The 20729-nt window shown below is 37.4% G+C and overlaps 1 protein-coding gene across 2 annotated transcripts; it reads left to right on the forward strand.

Moving 5' to 3' along the window:
• Positions 1-1982: 1982 nt before the first annotated feature.
• LOC112002318 (ent-kaurene oxidase, chloroplastic) lies at positions 1983-7063 on the forward strand. Of its 2 annotated transcripts, none has more exons than XM_065778960.1 (8): positions 1983-2223; positions 2412-2572; positions 5104-5265; positions 5362-5502; positions 5611-5865; positions 5996-6115; positions 6322-6516; positions 6601-7063. In XM_065778960.1, the coding sequence occupies exons 1-8, from the start codon at positions 2064-2066 to the stop codon at positions 6910-6912; spliced, it is 1506 nt and encodes a 501-aa protein (XP_065635032.1). In that variant the 5' UTR covers positions 1983-2063; the 3' UTR covers positions 6913-7063. The 2 variants fall into 2 exon arrangements, with proteins under 2 accessions (XP_065635032.1, XP_065635031.1); XM_065778959.1 differs by having other exon boundaries at positions 1984-2223; positions 5954-6115.
• Positions 7064-20729: the final 13666 nt, after the last annotated feature.

The following is a 20729-nucleotide window of genomic DNA, read 5'->3' on the forward strand; positions in this document are numbered from 1 at the left end:
AAAAAGAGAAGCAAAAGGCCTCCTCGGCCCATGGCCGAGGAGCATCCTCCCAGTTGTAAAGAAACTCTAAGTATCTTTTTATAAATGAGAGTTCATGCTTGATGAACGACGGTCAGCGCCTAAACCTTTAACCCACTCTCTATAAATTTATTGTTTGGGCTTGTTGGGCTGAAAACCCATTCATACTCAAGGTCAATCCAAACTGAGTCCCTACAGGTTGTAAATTTATGGCAAAATTGTGTTTTAACTACTTAAGTCAGCGGGTGAATCCCATAATTAATCCATTTTTCAAGGTTTGGATTTCTAGTTGACCAATTTTCCCTGGGTTAGAAATTTATCTAGCCACTTACCAAAAAAGAAATTTATCTAGCCATATCCACTTTTTTTCTTCAAGCTTGACTGTGTTGACAAATCCGGGTCCAATTTTGTCAAATCTATTAAACCATAAAATCTAATAATTAATATATTAATTTAAAATTAACATGTTATGTCCATCTCATGCATCATCAAAATTAACAAATCAATTATCATTAATTTGTAATATCTATTTCAATTAATGTGTTAATTTGTAAATTTTAACATGGGAAAAATACACAAAACACCCCTATGATTTTCCCCTAAAACACGAATCTCTCTTCAAGTTTTGAGTATAATGCTTAACTTCTTTACGGCTATTGTTTTATGTGAACACTGTTCATTGTGTAACACTTAACCTCTTATGGGGTTTTTGAGTGTAACACAAAACACCCCATGTAATTTCATTTTATGTGAAAATTCAACTCTAAATTTTTCTGTTTGTGTTATAGTAAAAAATCTAAAGGGTTAAGTGTGATTTACACCTAAACAATACCACTAGGAGATAAGTATATATTATACTCAAAATTCCAAGAGAATTCCGTGTTTTATTGAGAAAATATAAGTGATTTTGTATACTTTTCTCTTCTAATATTAATTATTGATAATGAAATACACTTTACAAATTAATTTTTTTTGAAGACACCTTACGAATTAATTTGGAATTAAGGTGTTGTGTAAAAGTTATAATTTAACCTCACATGTATAATATATAACTATAGTTATTCCTTTCCATTAGTGTTTTGACTAGATCGTAAAGGCAGTCATTCTAGAGCTAATGGAGAAGTCGTTATTTGTTGTTCTGGATGAAAGAATTATGGTATTAATAAATTGGTAAAGATAAACTCAAAACAGATATTGCAAGTGTATAAAAATTTATAAATCTTAACTTTCTAAAACTAAAGTAAATTACAACTCATAAGTATGTGTATATATATATAAAACTATCAACTTATATATATATATATATATATATCATATTTCATCTTTCAAAACTCCAACGAATATATAATGACAAAAGGAAATGTTAATAGAAGATAGATTGGTTCAAATCTTTATTTATTTCTTTTTTAGGAGATTACTTCGACTAGGTTTTTTTTTTTTTTTTTTCCTCAAACAATTCTTCAACCACCACACATTTCATATGTCACGATTTTTGTTATAACTTAATAACATGCATGATCGGTGAATCATTACTTTCACATAAAATTATATATTTTTTTTCCATCATTAATAGTTGCAATATTGTCATGGTTGTGGCACAAAATTTGTGTCCATATAAACTCTCTCTTAAGAAAGGTTGCTGATTGATGGTTTACGTTTTCATTCCTTTTTACGGAGGGTAAATAGATTAGTTCAAATTGTTTTAGGGGGGACAAATCAAATTTTGAATAGCTTTTCTAAAATAATAACGAATGTTATAAAAGAAAAGACAAAATTTCCTAGAAACAAACGAAGACAAATTGAAACATTGGCCCCTCAGGTAGCAACACGCTCCGCCAATGCATGAAGCAGATGATATAACGTGTGTGACTACTACTGCATTTAGCAGATGCAACGTTTCAAATCATGAATTTTGAAAATCCAATACTAGTTTTGATTTAAAAAAAGAAAAAGAAAAAGAGCTCTAATATAATGTGGGAGTTCATAAAGGTGTCTAATAAACAAGGTCCCCTTAGTCCTTTTCTCTATCTAACTTGCAAAAATCAATGGCCAGCATAACACATTTCCTTCAAGAATTCCAAGCTACACACTTTGCCACCTCTGTTGCTCTTGGTGGTCTGTCTTTGTTTATTTTCTTCTCCTTCTTCATACAAAGATTTCGTTCTACCCAGAAGAATGGAAATTCCAAACTCCCTCCTGTACCAGGTACTTTTTTTTTTTTTTTTTTTTTTTTTTTTTTCTGGTGTCTTAATTTCCTTTTGGGTTATATTGGTTTTTTCATTTGGAATTTTGATATGGGCTAGTTGAATTTTTTGCATCATGAACTAAGTAATTTGGATCATGTTTTAGGAAATTGATTAATGAGGTTTTGGGACTTTGGGTGGTGCATGCAGTGGTTCCAGGGTTGCCAGTGATAGGAAATTTGCTGCAAATGAAGGAGAAGAAACCTCACAAAACGTTTTTAAGGTGGGCTGAAATATATGGACCAATCTACTCCATCAGAACTGGTGCTTCCACTGTAGTTGTTCTCAATTCAGCCAATATTGCCAAAGAGGTACGTACTCTTCTTCTTCTTCTTCTTCTTCTTAAGCCGTGAATAGCGGGGACTAGCTAGCACCAGTACAGTACTGTGCCACTTTACAAAACTTTTTCAAGTAACCAATCGATCACTAGTACTGCACTAGTGCACTCCACTACAATGGCCCTGGTATTATTGAGATTTGAGATTATTGACAAGGACAGACACCACTTAAGTCTTAACCGTAGGGATTTCGTGGGCCGGGTCAGATACATTTGGATGTGGTTTGAATATTTTATTTTCTTTGATTAACTGGATTTCTTTAAATCAAATAAAATAGTCAATAATGCTATCTTCCTTGAATAAGTTGTGGTTTAAATAAGCTCTCTCAAGTCACGACCAAAAACTTACACAATATATTCCAAGAGTAGAATAATGTCATATTCATTACTTTTTATATTAATAGTAAATTTTCTTGTAAATTTAATTAGTAAGATCTATTAATGGTGGCTCAAGATCAAATCCTAACCTCAAATCTCCTCTTGTCCCAAAATATTTTTAAAGGTTTTGAGTGTCGCTAAACAAAAAATTAAATAAATAATTTTTTTTAAGAAAAAAAGCATATGTGGGTTTTGCATTTTTTTTTTTTCTCATTCCTAAATTATTGAGCTATATATATTATTTTATTTTACTATACCAAGGTAGGGTATGAGTTGGCGGATGAAGCTTGGGTTCTCACCCCAAACCCACTACATGTGTACAATCCAATCCAACACGGGTCAAGTAAAACCTGCCCTATTCAAGGCAAGGTGGGGGTGGGGTGGGGTGGATTCCTACGGGTCGAAAGCAAATTACCATCCCTTTGCACCACAATTTCATTAACTTTTTCTTAGACTTTGTTTCGTTGATTATAGTTGTTATGTTTTCCTTTTATCTTTGTTTTTAGACTTAGCTTTTTGACTTTGCATTTTATGATTTGTTGTTCCACCATCAATTTTTTTTTAGTATTATTTTGTTTGCCACTTTAATTTTGGGTGACATATATGCCAATTTAGGCCAACTAAGAAAAAGGCAAAAAGTCGATGATTTGGACATGTAATGAGGTTTATTTTTGGCTTTTTACGTTTGATTTTTATTTTTATATTGATATTTTTACGTATCAAAATTTTCATTTTGACTTTCATGTTTGATTCTTTCTTTCTTTTTTCTTTTTTCTTTTTTTCCTATTTGGCTCTTTACATTACAAAATTTTCATTTTCATGACAGGCTAAAATAAATTGTCAAAATAAAAAATTTGATACATAAAGGGCAAACAAAAAAAAACTAAGTCAAACATAAGAGGCCGAAATGAAAATTTTAAAACATAAAAAACAAATATGAAAATAGAATCAAACCTGAAGTGCACTTTTAGATTTTTCTTTAAAAATTTTGCTTTTTTGCTTTTTGTTTTAGCTTTTTTTGTAAATAATTTAACTTTTAGCTTTATAGCATTAAACTATCTTTTAGCTTTTTGTCACCCATTTAACATAAAATCACCTAAACTATATATTTTTTTATAAACACTATGCAAAAAGCTATTGAAATAAGCAAAAGCCAAACGCACTAGCTGGCATGCATGAAGGTAATAATACAAACCTTTTGTTATAGGCCTAGGTTCATGGATATGGGTTTGGACCGCAACATCTAGATCCACATCCTACCCAATAGCCATAGGCAAGAGATATAAAGGCATAGCCAAACACTAGGCACAACATCCAAACATGTAGATCTAATAATAAATATGACAAAAAATACATAGACGCATAAATCTAAGCACAAACAAGGTATTTAGGCATATCTTAGCCCAAGAAGGTTAGGCCAACAACATGACAGCAATAAAACATGTTATAAAATAAGTAGTCATGCTAAGAAACCTATAAAACATGCTAGACAAAATGAAAATTTTGAAACTAAAATGAAAATCTTGAAACATAAATGACCTCAAACTATAATTTAAAATATTAAAAAATCCCTTAATATATCTAATCCAAGAACCTAAATAAAGAGGAGATTGTTCTTATGCGTTCAAAGTTAAGTACTAAAACAAAAACAAAAAACAAAAAAAAAGAAGTGACTAATAGTTAAGTAAAAATAATATGAATTTGGCCATTTAAATTAAGATAGAAACCAGTTTGCTTTCAGTTTACTAGAAATTGTCTTCTCGTGACTGTTTTCTGGTATATTTTAGGCACCCACCCTTTACTTACTAAGATTAACCACATTTTTTGTGTACTTCTTTAATTTTTTTTTCAGCAGTACTGGAATGTCCTTGATAAAAATTCATGACCAAGCAAAAATATTTCAATTTTTCTTATTGCTGTTTTTCTAGAATCCTTGAATTTATTGGATCAATGCCTTAAAGAGTCTAGATGCCATGAATTTATTACCAAAATGTTCCCTTTGCTAGAATTTCTTTGCTTTATCATCCAACATGCATGCTCGTACAAATTAATACTAGATGATAATAAGATAATGGGGCCTGTTTTATATTATACATGGAATATTTCATTTCTCTGTGGTTGTTTCAGGCTATGGTGACCAGATTTTCCTCCATCTCAACAAGAAATTTATCAAACGCCATAAAGCATCTCTCTGGTAATAAATGCATGGTTGCGACAAGCGATTACGATGAGTTTCACAAGATGGTAAAGAGATATATACTTACAGATGTTCTGGGAACGAATGCACAGGTTTGCTAATACAATACCATCCTCCCATATGTACGTTCTTCATATTATTTATGTTGCCAAATATAAGTCTAATTATTATATCTATTTGCTATTCAGAAGCGACATCGATGCCACAGAGACACTATGATAGAAAATATTTCGAACAAATTACATGCTCATATAAAGAACTCTCCTCTTCAAGCTGTGAATTTCAAGAAAATATTTGAGTATGAACTTTTTGGACTAGCATTGAAACAAGTGAGTTTTTTTTTTTGGGGGGTCTAATATTGATTATGTGCTTATTACTAATAGTAACTTCAAGATTTTTTTTTTTGGGTGGGGTGGGGGGCACCATGGAACTTGTAGTCACTGGGACATGATGTGGAATCTATTTATGTGGAGGAGCTTGAGAGCACTTTGTCAAGGGGAGAGATATTTAAGGTATTAGTGTCTGACTTGATGGAGGCTGCAATTGAAGTGGATTGGAGAGATTTCTTCCCATATCTTAAATGGATTCCAAATAAGAACTATGAAATGAAAATTCAGAGAATGGTTTTCGAAAGACAAGCAGTGATGAATGCCCTTATCAAGGCACAGAAAAAGCGCATTGCTTCAGGAGAGGTAATATATTTATGTCTAGAAGTGCAAAGTTATTTATGAAAGTCTCTCTTACATTTAAGTGTTGTAACTCTCCGAGGATTTGATACAGGAAGTAAGTTCTTACCTCACTTACTTGTTATCTGAAGCAAAGACACTCACGAATGACCAAATTACTGTGTTGGTATGGGAGCCAATCATTGAGATATCAGATACTACTATGGTTACAACTGAATGGGCCATGTATGAACTTGCTAAAGATCCAAACCGGCAGGTATTTATAATTTCGATCACAATTGTGTATCTCTTAATTTGCCAATTGTTGTAGTGCTACATTTATCAATTGTCAAAAAATAATACATGTGACCGACTCTGAATTGCCTGTTAAGGATCCACAACCGGTCTCAAAATTTAACTTTGAGACTAATGTTTGGTTAGTTAGTACTACATGATACTGATTATTCCTTGTTCATGCAACAGGATCTTCTTTATAAGGAGATTCAAAATGTTTGTGGGACAAACAAGATGACTGAGGAACACTTATCTAAGCTTCCATACTTGGGTGCTGTTTTCCATGAAACTCTGAGGAAGCACAGTCCAACTCCAATAATACCTCTGCGACACGCACATGAAGATACCCAATTAGGAGGGTACTATATTCCTGCAGGAAGTGAGGTACATAGTTTTCTTATTTTATCTATCTTTTGACGTTGCAATTATTCATTTCATGACTTGATTGACTTGCACATTGTTGAACAGATTGCTATAAACATATACGGGTGTAACATGGACAAGAAACAATGGGAAAAGCCTGAAGAGTGGAAGCCAGAGAGGTTTCTTGATAAGAAATATGATCCAATGGATTTGTACAAGACAATGTCATTTGGAGGTGGAAAGAGAGTATGTGCAGGTTCACTTCAGGCATCGTTAATAGCATGCACAACAATTGGTAGGTTAGTACAGGAATTTGAGTGGAGGCTGAAAGATAAAGAGGAGGAAAACGTGGACACAGCTGGACTCACTTCTCACAAGCTCCATCCCATGCAAGCAATTCTAAAGCAGAGAAATTAATAGCGTGGAATCACACTTGCCTTTGGTTTCATTCCAATGAACTACTGTTGATTGAACCCTCAGCGCCTATTTGTTTGTTGTGCTTGTAGTCTAGACTCTTTGTTGAAGCATGAGCATTTTAATATTAATTAATTAAAATGGATTTATTTTATCATATAAATATTGTAGGGACTCAGTTTGGATTGACCCTGAGTATGAATGAGTTTTCAGCCCAACAAGCCCAAACAATAAATTTATAGAGAGTGGGTTAAAGGTTTAGGCGCTGGCCGTCGTTCATCAAGCATCAACTCTCATTTATAAAAAGATACTTAGAGTTTCTTTAATTTTTTTTTTTTTTTTTTTTTTTTTTTTTTTTTTTTTTTTTTTTTCTTCGTAAGTTCAATGAATAATAGTTTGAATAGCAGAGGTTATCAATTTGTCTAATTGTGGAAGAGTAAAGGGGGTTAGATAGGATTACATGTAGTAGTAATGCATGGCAGCACAGCCCAATACCATAGGGGCTTTGGTCACTTACAATGCAGGGAAACTGTTCAAAATTTTATGCCAATGAGACTGGGAGGTTTGCATAGGGCTGTGGCAGTCCGGCAGAAAAGGGAATGGCACTAGTGGCTATTGTTACAACACTAGTTGGTGATAGAGTGTCTATTTCCTAACTTTATAAGCCTGGAATTTCCACCTTATGGTCTTAGATGCAGGATTTTCTGTAGTTATGCACCTTTGCAGGGCAATAGCACTGCAGCATATTTTTATGAAGAGACAGTTGTGGGGGGTGTTATATTGGTCATATCCTCATATGGATGTTCTTGTTGTCCCTAGATGCTAGTGATGAGGGTGGCTTTTGAGAGAGAACCATGTCATTTATACTAGACATATAGATAAAGTTAATGGAAGTGACAATGCTTAATTATCTTATTATTTGAAGGTTGTTCAATTCCTCAATTTCTATTTGGACCAAAAAGATAGCCTACCTTTGTGAATTGAATAAGTTGGTGCAGTGAGTGAGTGTTGCGGTTATGGACTACAAGAAAGAATGATGAGCAGAGCATTCCTTTCATCAGTCTTTATAGTAGGAAGCACGCTGATATAGACGTCCATGGCCTTCCAGTTTCAAGTAATTATTTTCTATCATATGATGCATCTTCTATATTGTAGGCTTTCCATTATAGCCATATAAGGGCTTTTGGAGAATCAGGGTTTGAGTGCTCAAGTGCACTTCATCTCAATTTCCCGTGAATATTATCAACCTCACCATCTTGGCAGAAGTTAAAGCATCTCAAGAATAGACAGGAGTTGATCATGGAAGACATCAAGTGAGATATTTCTTGGTAGGAGGAACTGATCATGGAATAGAATGTTTACCTACAAAAACAATCATAGTAGAGGAATGGGAAAAGTTAGGCATGTTACACAAGATGTATGGCTGAAACATTATAGTATCCAGAAAATTTATGTATTCATATTCTCCTAAGTATGTAGAAAAGCAAATCAAACAGCCATGCAAACAAGCAAGTACATTGGAAAGTGAAATGACTAGCGTGTGAGCATGGCAATGCTCATGTGGCATCAACTTATGGGCCTCTTCTTAGTAGTTGGTGATATAGTAGGCACCATTTTGTTGGTGTGGACTCCTTGCCACCAGGCAATAACATGTCCAAATCATGACCATGGCCATTTGGTAGTTTTCACACTGCAAAATTCCAGTTTAACACTAGCAAAAAGTTGATGAAAGCATTGCAAAATTCCTCTAGTTTCTGTTTCCTGTAGGAATATTTACAGGCCATCTTAGTTGTAAATGGATAACAGCCATTCGAGCTAACCGGTACCTTAAGAAGCATGTCTAACATGTATTTGCTCAGATAGGGGGATGATTGTTGTGGAATGTTATCCCTTGTTTGTAATCTGGTGTATGAATTCAATATCCCATTTGCCAATTTGTGCTCGAGTTAGGCTGTCTTTGCAATAAGCAGTTTTGTCACATAAAATAATGGGCCAAGACTTTTTCCAAGAGTAAGTCTTTTGAGGCCTGGGTACCAGCAGCTAATATCTTGTGTGGGAATTGGGCAATGGGCCTCAACTGGGCTGACAGTGCTGTAACCCAAATGATATTCCATGAATCCATGCCTAGTGGTGACAAGTGGTTTGTGGGTTCAATCTCGCAAGTATGTGTGAGTTTTAGAATCAAAACCAAAAAGTCTATGATTTAATTGCTTGATGCAAGACTTATATTTTCAACTAATTAAATTATAAGACTTTTGACTAACCAATTTTTTTTAGTGAGTAAGAAAAAGAATAAAAGAGAGGCTATTTTTGGGTCAAGCAGCCAGGGAGGGAAATCCTTATTCTGGAATAGAAAATGAATTCTCAGGCAGCCAAACATAGGAATATAATATTAAGTGATTGGACATTTCTCCACTAGCTGTAGGTGACAGTAAAAATTAGGTCCAGTTTTAAAAATAAACTGTTCAGTCTTGTCTACAGGCTAGTTATAGCCGTCAATATAGAGAAATAGTTTGGCTGTCTAAGGTGTCCCATCACCTAGAATATGCTACGGACCATTTACTTTGTCAGTTAATTTATTTATTTTTAATTATATCTCTTCTTGGTACAGCTGATTCAAAATCTTAGTTGACCAATCTAAGTACTTTGATGGATCATGTGGCTATGATCATCAAATAATCCATCATTGTTTGGTGATTAATCGCTCTGCAATTTATGTTTTTGGAGGCCCAAAGTCCAACTTTTTTTTTAGCTGAGTAGGCCCAAAGTCCGACTAGACCTGCAAAAGTATAGATAATAAACTCTGGATAGTACTGGAAAAGACAAATTATTATCACTGAGGATGAGAATATTTGGGGCAAAGAAAAGCTATAGATTTATACTTAAAATAAAATTGCCACTTTAAACCTCATATTTTTATTAGTCTCAAATATTGTAATTTCCAAGTGTGGGGTTTGAAATAAGTAATATATAAAGTATAGAATTTAATTTGATATAAAAATAAAATTAAAGAATGTCTTTAATTTACATAAGTTGCTGCTCAAAAAGTGGTTCAATTAAGGCTTTGCATTGGACTGTGTTGCTTTAATTGTATTAATGAGATGGTGATAAGAGGCATTTTCAATAGGTCAAGCTTTTCACACATTATAAGTTGGGCATTGGCTCAACATGTCTTACTCTTTGGGCAAAGAGATGCCATATTGGCCATTGTCCATCATGTTTAAAAGAGTTGTAAAAAGAGAGCGTGGGGATTGCTTTCTTTTTCATCACATTCCTGGCAAGTCAGAACATGTTTGCTCCTTTAAAAACCCACAACACTATAAAAAGAAACATCTTTTCATAGTCTTCGTCCATTTAAACAAAGCAAATGGGAAGAGAAAGGAATAAAAACATCTGTAAGGTTCTACAGCATCATCATCATCATCCATACACGTTAAAAAGCACTTCTCGTATCTAAGAGAATGGGGACAAGGAATGTCATATGAATTATTTTTTATCAAAGGAGCCCACAGGCCACAACTACCCCTTTCATGAAGGGAAATCCATGCTTTGAATTCTTCCAACTATAAGCTTTAACACCTTTCATTCTTTTGGGATATAATAGACCATTGGGGGTGACTTAGGGTGTAGCTAATTTCATTGATTTGCTTGAGGTTTGAGAACTTTGATCAATGCTCTTTTAAGAGTTGCACAACTACTTTCTATATTCTTAGGTTCTCACTTCATTTGTGACAAAAAGGAAGCCAGTGGGCTCTTCAAAGTTCAACCTCATCATCATTCAAAGCTAGTCACTAATTGAAAGAGAAAAAGAGACCAGTCTTGAAGAGATATATAAAAGCAGGGAGTGAAATAGATGGAGCATAATATAAGGTGATTGTGACATAGCAAAGGGCCTAAGATTTGACATGTCATCCTGGCATTGGTTGAGAAAGAGAGATTTTAGTGAATAATATAATAAGTCTAGGCATACAAAATATCTAAATGTTTGTATAGGGACTCAGTTTGGATTGACCCTGAGTATGAATGAGTTTTCAGCCCAATCAAGCTCAAACAATAAATTTATAGAGAGTGGGTTAAAAGTTTAGGCGCTGGCCGTCGTTCATCAAGCATGAACTCTCATTTATAAAAAGATACTTAGAGTTTCTTTATAACTGGGAGGATTCTCCTCGGCCATGGGCCGAGGAGGCCTTTTGCTTCTCTTTTTCCCCCCCCCCTTTTTTACTTTACTTGCTTTCCTTATATAGTCTTCATCTTCCTATCTCCTTATTCCATCTGTTGATCATTCATTTGCCTCTCTTCTGGCCATCCGTCCCATCAGAGGCCTTATCAGTACTCGAGTGGTTCACTCTGATCAACATTGCCCTGCTAAGGGGTTATATCCCTATTAATGCGGTCAGGGGGGTTAGGTGAATGCATTAAATGCGAGGGTGACAGCTTACTTTGGGCTTGGTCTTTCCCGAAAATCACCCTTGTCAGGCCAAGGATGAGGAGGTTCTCGGCGTGGATTGGGAAAAGAGGCTTTCCCCAATTTAGCCTTGAATAGTCAGTGTTCCTCGGCATGGGTCTTGGGCCTGCTACCCGATGGGCCGAGGTTGTCAGGCCTACGGGCCCCACAATAGCCCCTCAAAACCCTGCTGCACGTTCCCTCGGATGGGGAGGAGGGTTTTGATACCTGCGGGCCCTCTAGACGAGTCGCCCCACTTCGGTTCTTGTTAATGCTGGCGGCTTTTTGACTGCCCGATGCGCGTTTTTAGCGTTTCAAGACTTAATGGGTGCCCACATTAAATTTTGACGGCACCACGTTTCTCACTTTCAACGGTATGATCTCTTACTTTTATGAACAAGCGGTTATATTTGGGGAACCTAAGGGGGAGTATAAGTACCTGTTTGAACCGCCTGGTTTCATCATTTTCGTGCTTACAACCATTGATGCGTATGACTTAAGTCTAGTTCAACTTGCACTCTTCCTGAAGAGAATCGCCATACTTCTATAAGTCTTCTTTTTCTAGCGACCCCAAATTTCCTTGATTTTACTCCTCCTTTTCTTCTTTTAGAACTTTTAGTCATCTTTAGGGAATGGGTAAGTTTAAGAAGTTGGTTGAGTCCAACGAGATGATGAACAAATTCATTGTCGACTATGGAATACCCAATAATGTGAGTTTGAAGTACTGTGAAGAAGGGGAGTGGTACCTTAAGAGGAGAGAGGGTGAAGTTGTGATCCCAATAGTCGCTTTCGTAGAAGGAGGGATGAGAATCCCTATGAGGCCAGTAACTCTCAATTACCTTAGGTATTTTCGCCTGGCTCCTACTCAGTGTGCCGTGAATATATTTAGGATATTAGGGTGTGTAGATACCCTGAATGAGAAAATGGGGCTGAGACTGACTCACCACGATGTGAATTGGTGTTACAACCTTCATCACCTGAGGGGTAAGATGTACTATATGAAGACAAGGGATGGTAGGGTTCGTCTTATCCAGTGTCTTCCTGATTCTAATAAGGGGTTAACCCAAGATTTCCTCATAATGTCGGGAGAGTGGCACAACAGTTTTCATTGCCCAACAGTAGAGGAGGAGCCAGGTAGGATATCCGAAGTAAAAGACGATCTAGGTTTCAGTATTTTCAAGTTTTATAACTATATATTTGATTTGGTTGATTAACCATAGGAGTTTCACTTTTCTTGTCACAGATCCGCACGCCTTTGCACGTCATTTCCATCTGGTTAACAAAGCGGATTTGGAGACCGTTCTTAGGTCGGACTTTTTCCTAAACGAAACTGATAACCAGGTCAGAGCTGCTCATCACATCCTCGGATGTGACCCTGCTCAGAAATCATTCCCAGTTCCGAAGCACGTAATTAGAGCTCGTGACCCTCGGCTTACGCAGATCACTGTGGTGGAAGACGGTTTTGCATTTACTGAGGGGTCTTATATACCTGAAGGCATTCCGCTAGCAGGTCCCTCCTCATCCCAGCAAGTAACGGTGGCCGAGGAAGGACTATCTAAGAAGGCAAGGGAGGTGGTCGAACTGAGTTCTTCTGAGGACGAATATAGCGTGTTCAACCTAGCTGATCAGTCCGAAGATCCTTCTGGTGATCTAGGAGACCCTCATTTGTCCGAAGCCGATCTCCAGTCCCTAAGAGTTGGTACTCCGACTGAGATGGGTTTAAAAACACAGCCCCACACCAATCTTCTTGACCTGCTCGAAGGCGGTTCCAAGAAAGGTGTACCAGAAGAGTCGCAGCCCCAGCCCCCAACACCTCCACCCCAGATTTTAACTGTGCAAACTAGGTTGTCTTCTGCTCCCACAGTAACAGACCCTCAGACCGAGTCTTATGAGCCGAAAAGGAAGAGACTTTCCAAGGGTAAGGAGCCAATGGATGGGAGCAAATCCTATTCCCCGCCAGAGGAGGGTAGGTTTCGCAGGCCTCCGAAGCAATTGAAGCTCAGTGATCAACGGAAGAGTAAGAAGGCCATCCAGCAGTCCGAGGCTCAAACCTGTCTGCCCGCTGCCATGCTCCATGATCAGCCCGTGATGGATAACGCGTCGATGCGGGAATCTCAAGGAGCCGAGGGGGCTCTTGTAGCCGAGGCCCTGGAGAAATCTCTTCTTCTTCCCACTGACATGGCCGAGCTAAGAAATATGAGTGGGGTAGAGGTTGTCCTCGACCTTAAGAAGTATCTAGGAATGGTGGGTCCTTTGGCACCTATTCACTTTATTCAAAGTTTGTCACTTAATGTCTTCCTTTCTCTTTACGGAGTTTCTTGTTTTTATTGGCAGGCTATCTAGGCCCTTTTCAGGTTAGGCAAGGAAGTCGATGACCATAGCAATGCCTTAGCGCAAGAGCGTGACAAGTTCTTAGAGGCTGCCAATACTCTCAAGAGATCTGAGGCCGACCTAAAAAAGGCGACCGAGGATCTGGAAGAGATGACGAAGGCTAGGGATACTGCTGTCTCCGACCTAGCTGTGGCCAGGAAGCAAGCTAAGGATCAAACTAATCGCTTGCAAGACGTTGAGGGTCAATTACAGACTGCCAAAGAGAATATTACCTATATGAAGGGAAAGTTGACCGTGGCAATCCATGAGAAAGGTGTTGCCGAGTATGCCAGGGACGAGGCTGTAAGAGCCAAAGACGAGGCGGTATTTGCAAAAATAGACGCTGAGCGCTCTGTAGAACAGGCAGAGGAGAATGCTTTCGCAGATGGGGTGGCTAAGACTGAAGCCACCCTTCGGGCTCAAGTTCCTGCAGTGTGCAGGCATTACTGTTCTCAGACCTGGCATGAAGCCCTCAACCAAGCAGGGGTTGATGTCTCATATGATCTTAGGAGGGAGGACAGGGTATATTACCCTTTTGCCATTCGTGAGGTTGCACCTGCTGCTCCCGAGGAGGGGTCCTCATTACCAGCGGTTGAGAGTCACGATAAGACCGCCGAGGATACACCGTTAACTGACCAACCATCCGAGAAGGTTGAGCCCCAGAGAGCGTTGGGGGAAGTTATACCCGAGGGTCAGGGAATACCACAAGGCGTGGCAAGTCCTCTGGCGGACCTTTCGAGACCAAGCCCTTAGGCCTTGGCCGAAGCCTTTTGATTTACTTATTGACTTAATTTGCCTACTGAGTCAAGGGGACTAGTATACGACATAAGATAAATTTGTTTATTTTCTCTTTTATCTCATTTTGTTTCATGCCTCAGTGGCGTTGTAAGGGAGTTGTATACTTTCCGTTTGAACTGAATACTTAATACTTCGCTTCCAACTAATGATATTTTCTTTTGTTTGCTTTACTATTGTATTCTGCTTAATATTCGTATTCTATTCTAGAGTTAGCCTCATGAAACCATCTGTTATCCTTCAAATATAAATCTAAAGACCGTATTATAGCTTGACTCTAAGTAAAGCTTTGGTTTTTCTTCAGATAGTTATTTTCTCCATGGGTTCGAGTCCGAGGACCATACAATACCCTGGTTATGCCTAGTACTTCTATTTTTCTATAAGTATCCAGTTTTCTATAGGTTTGGGTCCGAGGACCATGCAATACCTTAGTTCTGTCTAGTACTTCCATTCTTCTGTAAGTATCTAGTTTTCCATAGGTTTGGGTCCGAGGACCATGCAATACCTTGGTTATGTCTAGTACTTCCATTCTTCTGTAAGTATCTAGTTTTTCATAGGTTTGGGTCCGAGGACCATGCAATACCTTGATTATGTCTAGTACCCAGGTATAATGGTGTGTATAGTTTTACCATAGGCTTGGGTCCGAGGACCATGCAATACCTTGGTTCTGTCTACCACTTCTATTTTTCTGCAAGTATCTAGTTTCCTCATAGGTTTGGGTCCGAGGACCATGCAATACCTTGGTTCTGTCTACCACTTCTATTTTTCTGCAAGTATCTAGTTTCCCCATAGGTTTGGGTCCGAGGACCATGCAATACCTTGGTTCTGTCTAGTACCCAGGTATAATGGTGTATATAGTTTTACCATAGGCTTGGGTCCGAGGACCATGCAATACCTTGGTTCTGTCTACCATTTCTATTTTTCTGTAAGTATCTAGTTTCCCCATAAGTTTGGGTCCGAGGACCATGCAATACCTTGGTTCTGTCTAGTACCCAGGTATAATGGTGTGTATAGTTTTACCATAGGCTTGGGTCCGAGGACCATGCAATACCTTGGTTCTGTCTACCACTGTCTCATTTTTCTGTAAGTATCTAGTTTCCCATAGGTTTGGGTCCGAGGACCATGCAATACTTGGTTCTGTCTAGTACCAGGTATAATGGTGTGTATAGTTTTACCATAGGCTTGGGTCCGACCATGCAATACCTTGGTTCTGTCTACACTTCTATTTTTCTGTAAGTATCTAGTTTCCCCATAGGTTTGGGTCCGAGGACATGCAATACCTTGGTTCTGTCTAGTACCAGGTATAATGGTGTGTATAGTTTTACCATAGGCTTGGGTCCGAGGACCATGCAATACCTTGGTTCTGTCTACCACTTCTATTTTTCTGTAAGTATCTAGTTTCCCATAAGTTTGGGTCCGAGGACCATGCAATACCTTGGTTCTGTCTAGTACCAGGTATAATGGTGTGTATAGTTTTACCATAGGCTTGGGTCCGAGGACCATGCAATACCTTGGTTCTGTCTACCACTTCTATTTTTCTGTAAGTATCTAGTTTCCCCATAGGTTTGGGTCCGAGGACATGCAATACCTTGGTTCTGTCTAGTACCAGGTATAATGGTGTGTATAGTTTTACCATAGGCTTGGGTCCGAGGACCATGCAACACCTTGGTTCTGTCTACCACTTCTATTTTTCTGTAAGTAAAGGTTTGTCCTCGGATCACTTTATTGAAGGTGATTCCTCCTTGGGTCAGATTATGATCTTTACATATGGCGTTGATCTCGCCTCCAGCTCAAGGCCCATCTTTTTCATTTATAAAGCGCCATTGTCCGTTCGTGTTCCGCGCTTGACGCTTCGGTGCACGAAACGCGCCTTCATTAATGTCCTCGTAAATTAACACGAATCCAACGGTCTATGACTCCTTGGAAATTGATAGCTTCATTATTAGCCCAGCTGATAATTCTCTTTTCGAACTCTGCATGAATTAATTCTCACCAACCCCCACCCCTTATAAAAGGTGGCGAGATGGTTTCTCCACAACCCATGGACCTTTCAACACAAACAGAAAAACAGAACACCTTCTTCCAACTTTCCAAGCCCTTTTAACAACCCCGCCGGAATTGTGACTGGAGCTGGCGAAAGCCGGTATGGCTGCAGCCCCCACTGGGCTTTCGGTGCGGCAGACTCTAGGCGTAACCCGATGGCGCCTACAAGTGGCCGGAGGGATGTTATTAGAGTACCTAACGTTTTCCTCGGAGCGCACCCCCGACGAAGAAGACGTGCAAATTCACCTCATGGGCGGTGCTCGAGTGTTGCCGTCTCCAACGGCCAACACTCGTGAGGATTGGAGAGATCAAGGGACATCATGGGGGAAGGTGTCCCGGTGCCCTTGCATCTGCTCCTCTCTTTGTTCCAGCTCCGCCTAGCGAGAAGGGAGTTGTCGGTGGCCTGGAAACATGATGGCCCTCCCCTTCTCTGCCTTTTGTGTCAAGCTCTCCCATTCTCTTTATACCAATAAAGGAACGGCTTGACACTTCCACTGGCTAGCATTTTTAGGGCGGCTCCTCCTGGGCCTCTGATTGTAGAAATAGCTGGTAGGATTAGCTTGTAAATTTGTGTGTGAAACACACCTGCCTGAGCCTCTGATTGTAATTTGTAATGTTTCTGTTTATGAATAATAATAATATCAAGATTTCTCTCTTCGCTGTCAAATCTTCTATTTTTTTCTTCTTTTTTTTTTTTTTTTTCAACCTACTGTAAAACGACTACTCAGAACACTCGCCTGGTGCGCCAGCCAGCACCCTAATCCTCCCCACAGACGGCGCCAATTGTAGGGACTCAGTTTGGATTGACCCTGAGTATGAATGGGTTTTCAGCCCAATCAAGCCCAAACAATAAATTTATAGAGAGTGGGTTAAAGGTTTAGGCGCTGGCCGTCGTTCATCAAGCATGAACTCTCATTTATAAAAAGATACTTAGAGTTTCTTTACAACTGGGAGGATTCTCCTCGGCCATGGGCCGAGGAGGCCTTTTGCTTCTATTTTTTCCCCCCCTTTTTTACTTTACTTGCTTTTCTTATATAGTCTTCATCTTCCTATCTCCTTATTCCATCTGTTGATCATTCATTTGCCTCTCTTCTGGCCATCCGTCCCATCAGAGGCCTTATCAGTACTCGAGTGGTTCACTCTGATCAACATTGCCCTGCTAAGGGGTTATATCCCCATTAATGCGACCAGGGGGGTTAGGTGAATGCATTAAATGCGACGGTGACAGCTTACTTTGGGCTTGGTCTTTCCCGAAAATCACCATTGTCAGGCCGAGGATGAGGAGGTTCTCGGTGTGGATTGGAAAAAGAGGCTTTCCCCAATTTAGCCTTGAATAGTCAGTGTTCCTCGGCATGGGTCTTGGGCCTGCTACCCGATGGGCCGAGGTTGTCAGGCCCATGGGCCCCACAGTTTGTTTTGAAGATAATACATTGTGATTATTGAATAATGTTAATAAATTTTTTATAAGTTGTGTTTATATAAAAGTGATGATCCAATCACAACTAATAATCTCAATTGTGAAAAAAGATTATACAAATTTTATGTTCATAACATCACACCCTAATATGAAAAAGTGAGGAGGTATTAAGTGAACTAGAATTAAAAGTGTTCTTTAGCATGACTTATTTTCCAGCTCATCTTATTAGTCACAATTGTTTTAGTGTTATACAGTAGATTTTCTAATTAAAATCTGCTATGTACTTGTACCAATTGAGAAACTAGGATACAGTTTTTTTTTTTTGGCTGAATGAGCCAAAGATAGATTGCTGAGAACTCTTAGAGTCAATGTATTTAAAGCTACCTAACTTTCAAAAAAAAAACAAAAGAGAAGAAGAAAGAGAGGCTCAAGATAGAGTCAGAGGATGAGAGATAGAGCATTAAAATCAATTTATAGAAAAATTTATATCTATTTTAGCATAAGATGTTACTTTTTTTATTTTACAAATTAACTTTTTGAAACATTTACATCATATTATTTATTTTACACTACATTTTATTAAAATATCAAAATTTATTATTCTTTTTTATTATTTCTCTTTAGCCACACATAACAACCATCATTTACTTTCTTTCTTTTTTTATCTTTGAAATACATTTAAAAAAAATTGAATGCAAAGCAAATAATATCAGTATAAATTTATAAAATTATACACTAACGGCACAAGTCGTTTTTAGATAAAATTATATAAATTTTACATATTTGAAAACTGAAAGGGTTTTTTTTTTTTTTTTGTTTGGGGGGGAGGGGCAGAGAGAAAACAGAACAGAAGAAGAGTGTAGGGTAGTTGTCCTTGTCAAAGTTGGGTTGCCATCAATCCATCCAGTGATCTCTGATAATCATATTCATAATCCGCTACTTTTGTTTCTGTTGGCCTGGCCTGGGCCACCCATTTATGGCCCTATTTCCGTGATCTTTCACTAGATTTTGTTTGGACTTTGTGTTCTCACGTGATTCTCATTTACTCACCTCCCTCTTTCTCTCATTTATCTCTCTCCTCTCTGTCACTGGGCTGGGCCTCAGGGACAAATGTCAACAATACTGAACCTAAATGTTTGTCCATTCTTTAATTAATTTTGGCGCCAAAGAGAGAAAACAATCCATTTTTAAGTACATGGGTGAAGGAGGAACAATGGGTCTAACTCTTACCAGCTAGAATGGTACTATTTTGGATTAAAGTTATAAGAGCAGAGGTAATGACATTTTGAGCAAAACTTGGGTCAAGTGTTTTAATATATTAGTTTCATGACTATGACACGCAGTTAAAAGTGAACGTGTGTTACTATCATGATAAATCTAGTATATTAAAGTAGCGGATTCAAGCTAAATCTTGATATATTTTGTGATATTTTATGTAAATGTTTTGAATTTCATTTCCCTCTTTTTCATTATTTGTTTATTAAAAAAAACATATAGAGTAGAATGGCATTTAAGGGTATCTGAAAAGTTACAAAAGAAATTAAGGATAGAATACTATTTAATTTGTTTAAATACTTAAAGAGAGGATCCGATGTGATCTTCTATGCCATACTCAAAAACAGTGGCAATGTGCACTAGCTGGGGAAATTGGAAACTACCTCTGTCCCACTTTGACTGGTTGGCAACTTGTGCTTTAGTAGGCTGTTTACAAATTTTAGGTATGCTTAACTTTCCGATAAGTTATAATTGTGTGGTTAATTAAATTTATCATATTTTAATACTTAAAATTTGTAAGACAATTGATAATTTAATATGATATTAGAGTAAAAGATCTTTGAGTACTTAATACTAATAGTCTTCACTGGATGGCTTGCTAATGCTGCGTTAACTCATTAACTATTCTTACCATGTAAAATCTCTATCTCATTTTTTTCACTTGAATATTTAAAATCTCATCTTATGATTGAACGATTTTCCTCTATCTTTTTCATTAATTATTATTTCTTGTCATATGGTATGAAAAATGTGACACTCAAATTTCTGACTTGGATGATCATTCAATCCTCTTTATACCTGAATCTCAATGTTGCCGAGGTTGGTGTACTGATAAATCATCAGTACTGTAGGAATATAATGCTTCATAATTTTTCTAGGATAAGTTATAACCGAAAGTTAATTATAGAGAGAGTAATGTTTTGAATATCCTCTAAAAAAATGTTTTGAATAAATTCCGACAATATCATTTTTCTAGCTAGAAAGTTTTGCTCATTTTATGTCTTGTTAGTGTTAAATCTTTTAATAAAAACTTATATTTTTTGCATCTATCTAGTATCTATGATTGATCCATAATCTTACTTTTTATCGCTTTATTTGGAGAGAGAAGATATGCTATTTACTTTGAATATCATTGATGTTGATGTTCATTTATCATTTTAACAAGTAAAACACTTCTTTACTTCGTTGGATAATAATTTTTCAATGACCCACAATACTTAAAAAAGATGGAGCGAAGACTTTAATTTAGGGAAAGCAGGTATGCTATTGGCTGCGTGCAGCTGCACTATGACGTCGGGAGTTTGTTTGTTTGTTTGTTTTTTTTTTTTTTTAAGACATAAATTACAAAATAATTTTGTTTATAATTTTTTAAAGAGCAAGTTGTTTGTTGTTGGTAAAATTGGTTAATCGACTATAATTTTTTTTAGGTTTGTTGTTGGGCTAATTTTTTTGGCTTGTATATTTTGTTTTAGATTT

The sequence above is a fragment of the Quercus suber genome, unplaced genomic scaffold (genome assembly GCF_002906115.3).
Source record: "Quercus suber isolate HL8 unplaced genomic scaffold, Cork oak 2.0 scaffold_194, whole genome shotgun sequence".
In the NCBI taxonomy this organism is placed as follows: domain Eukaryota; kingdom Viridiplantae; phylum Streptophyta; class Magnoliopsida; order Fagales; family Fagaceae; genus Quercus; species Quercus suber.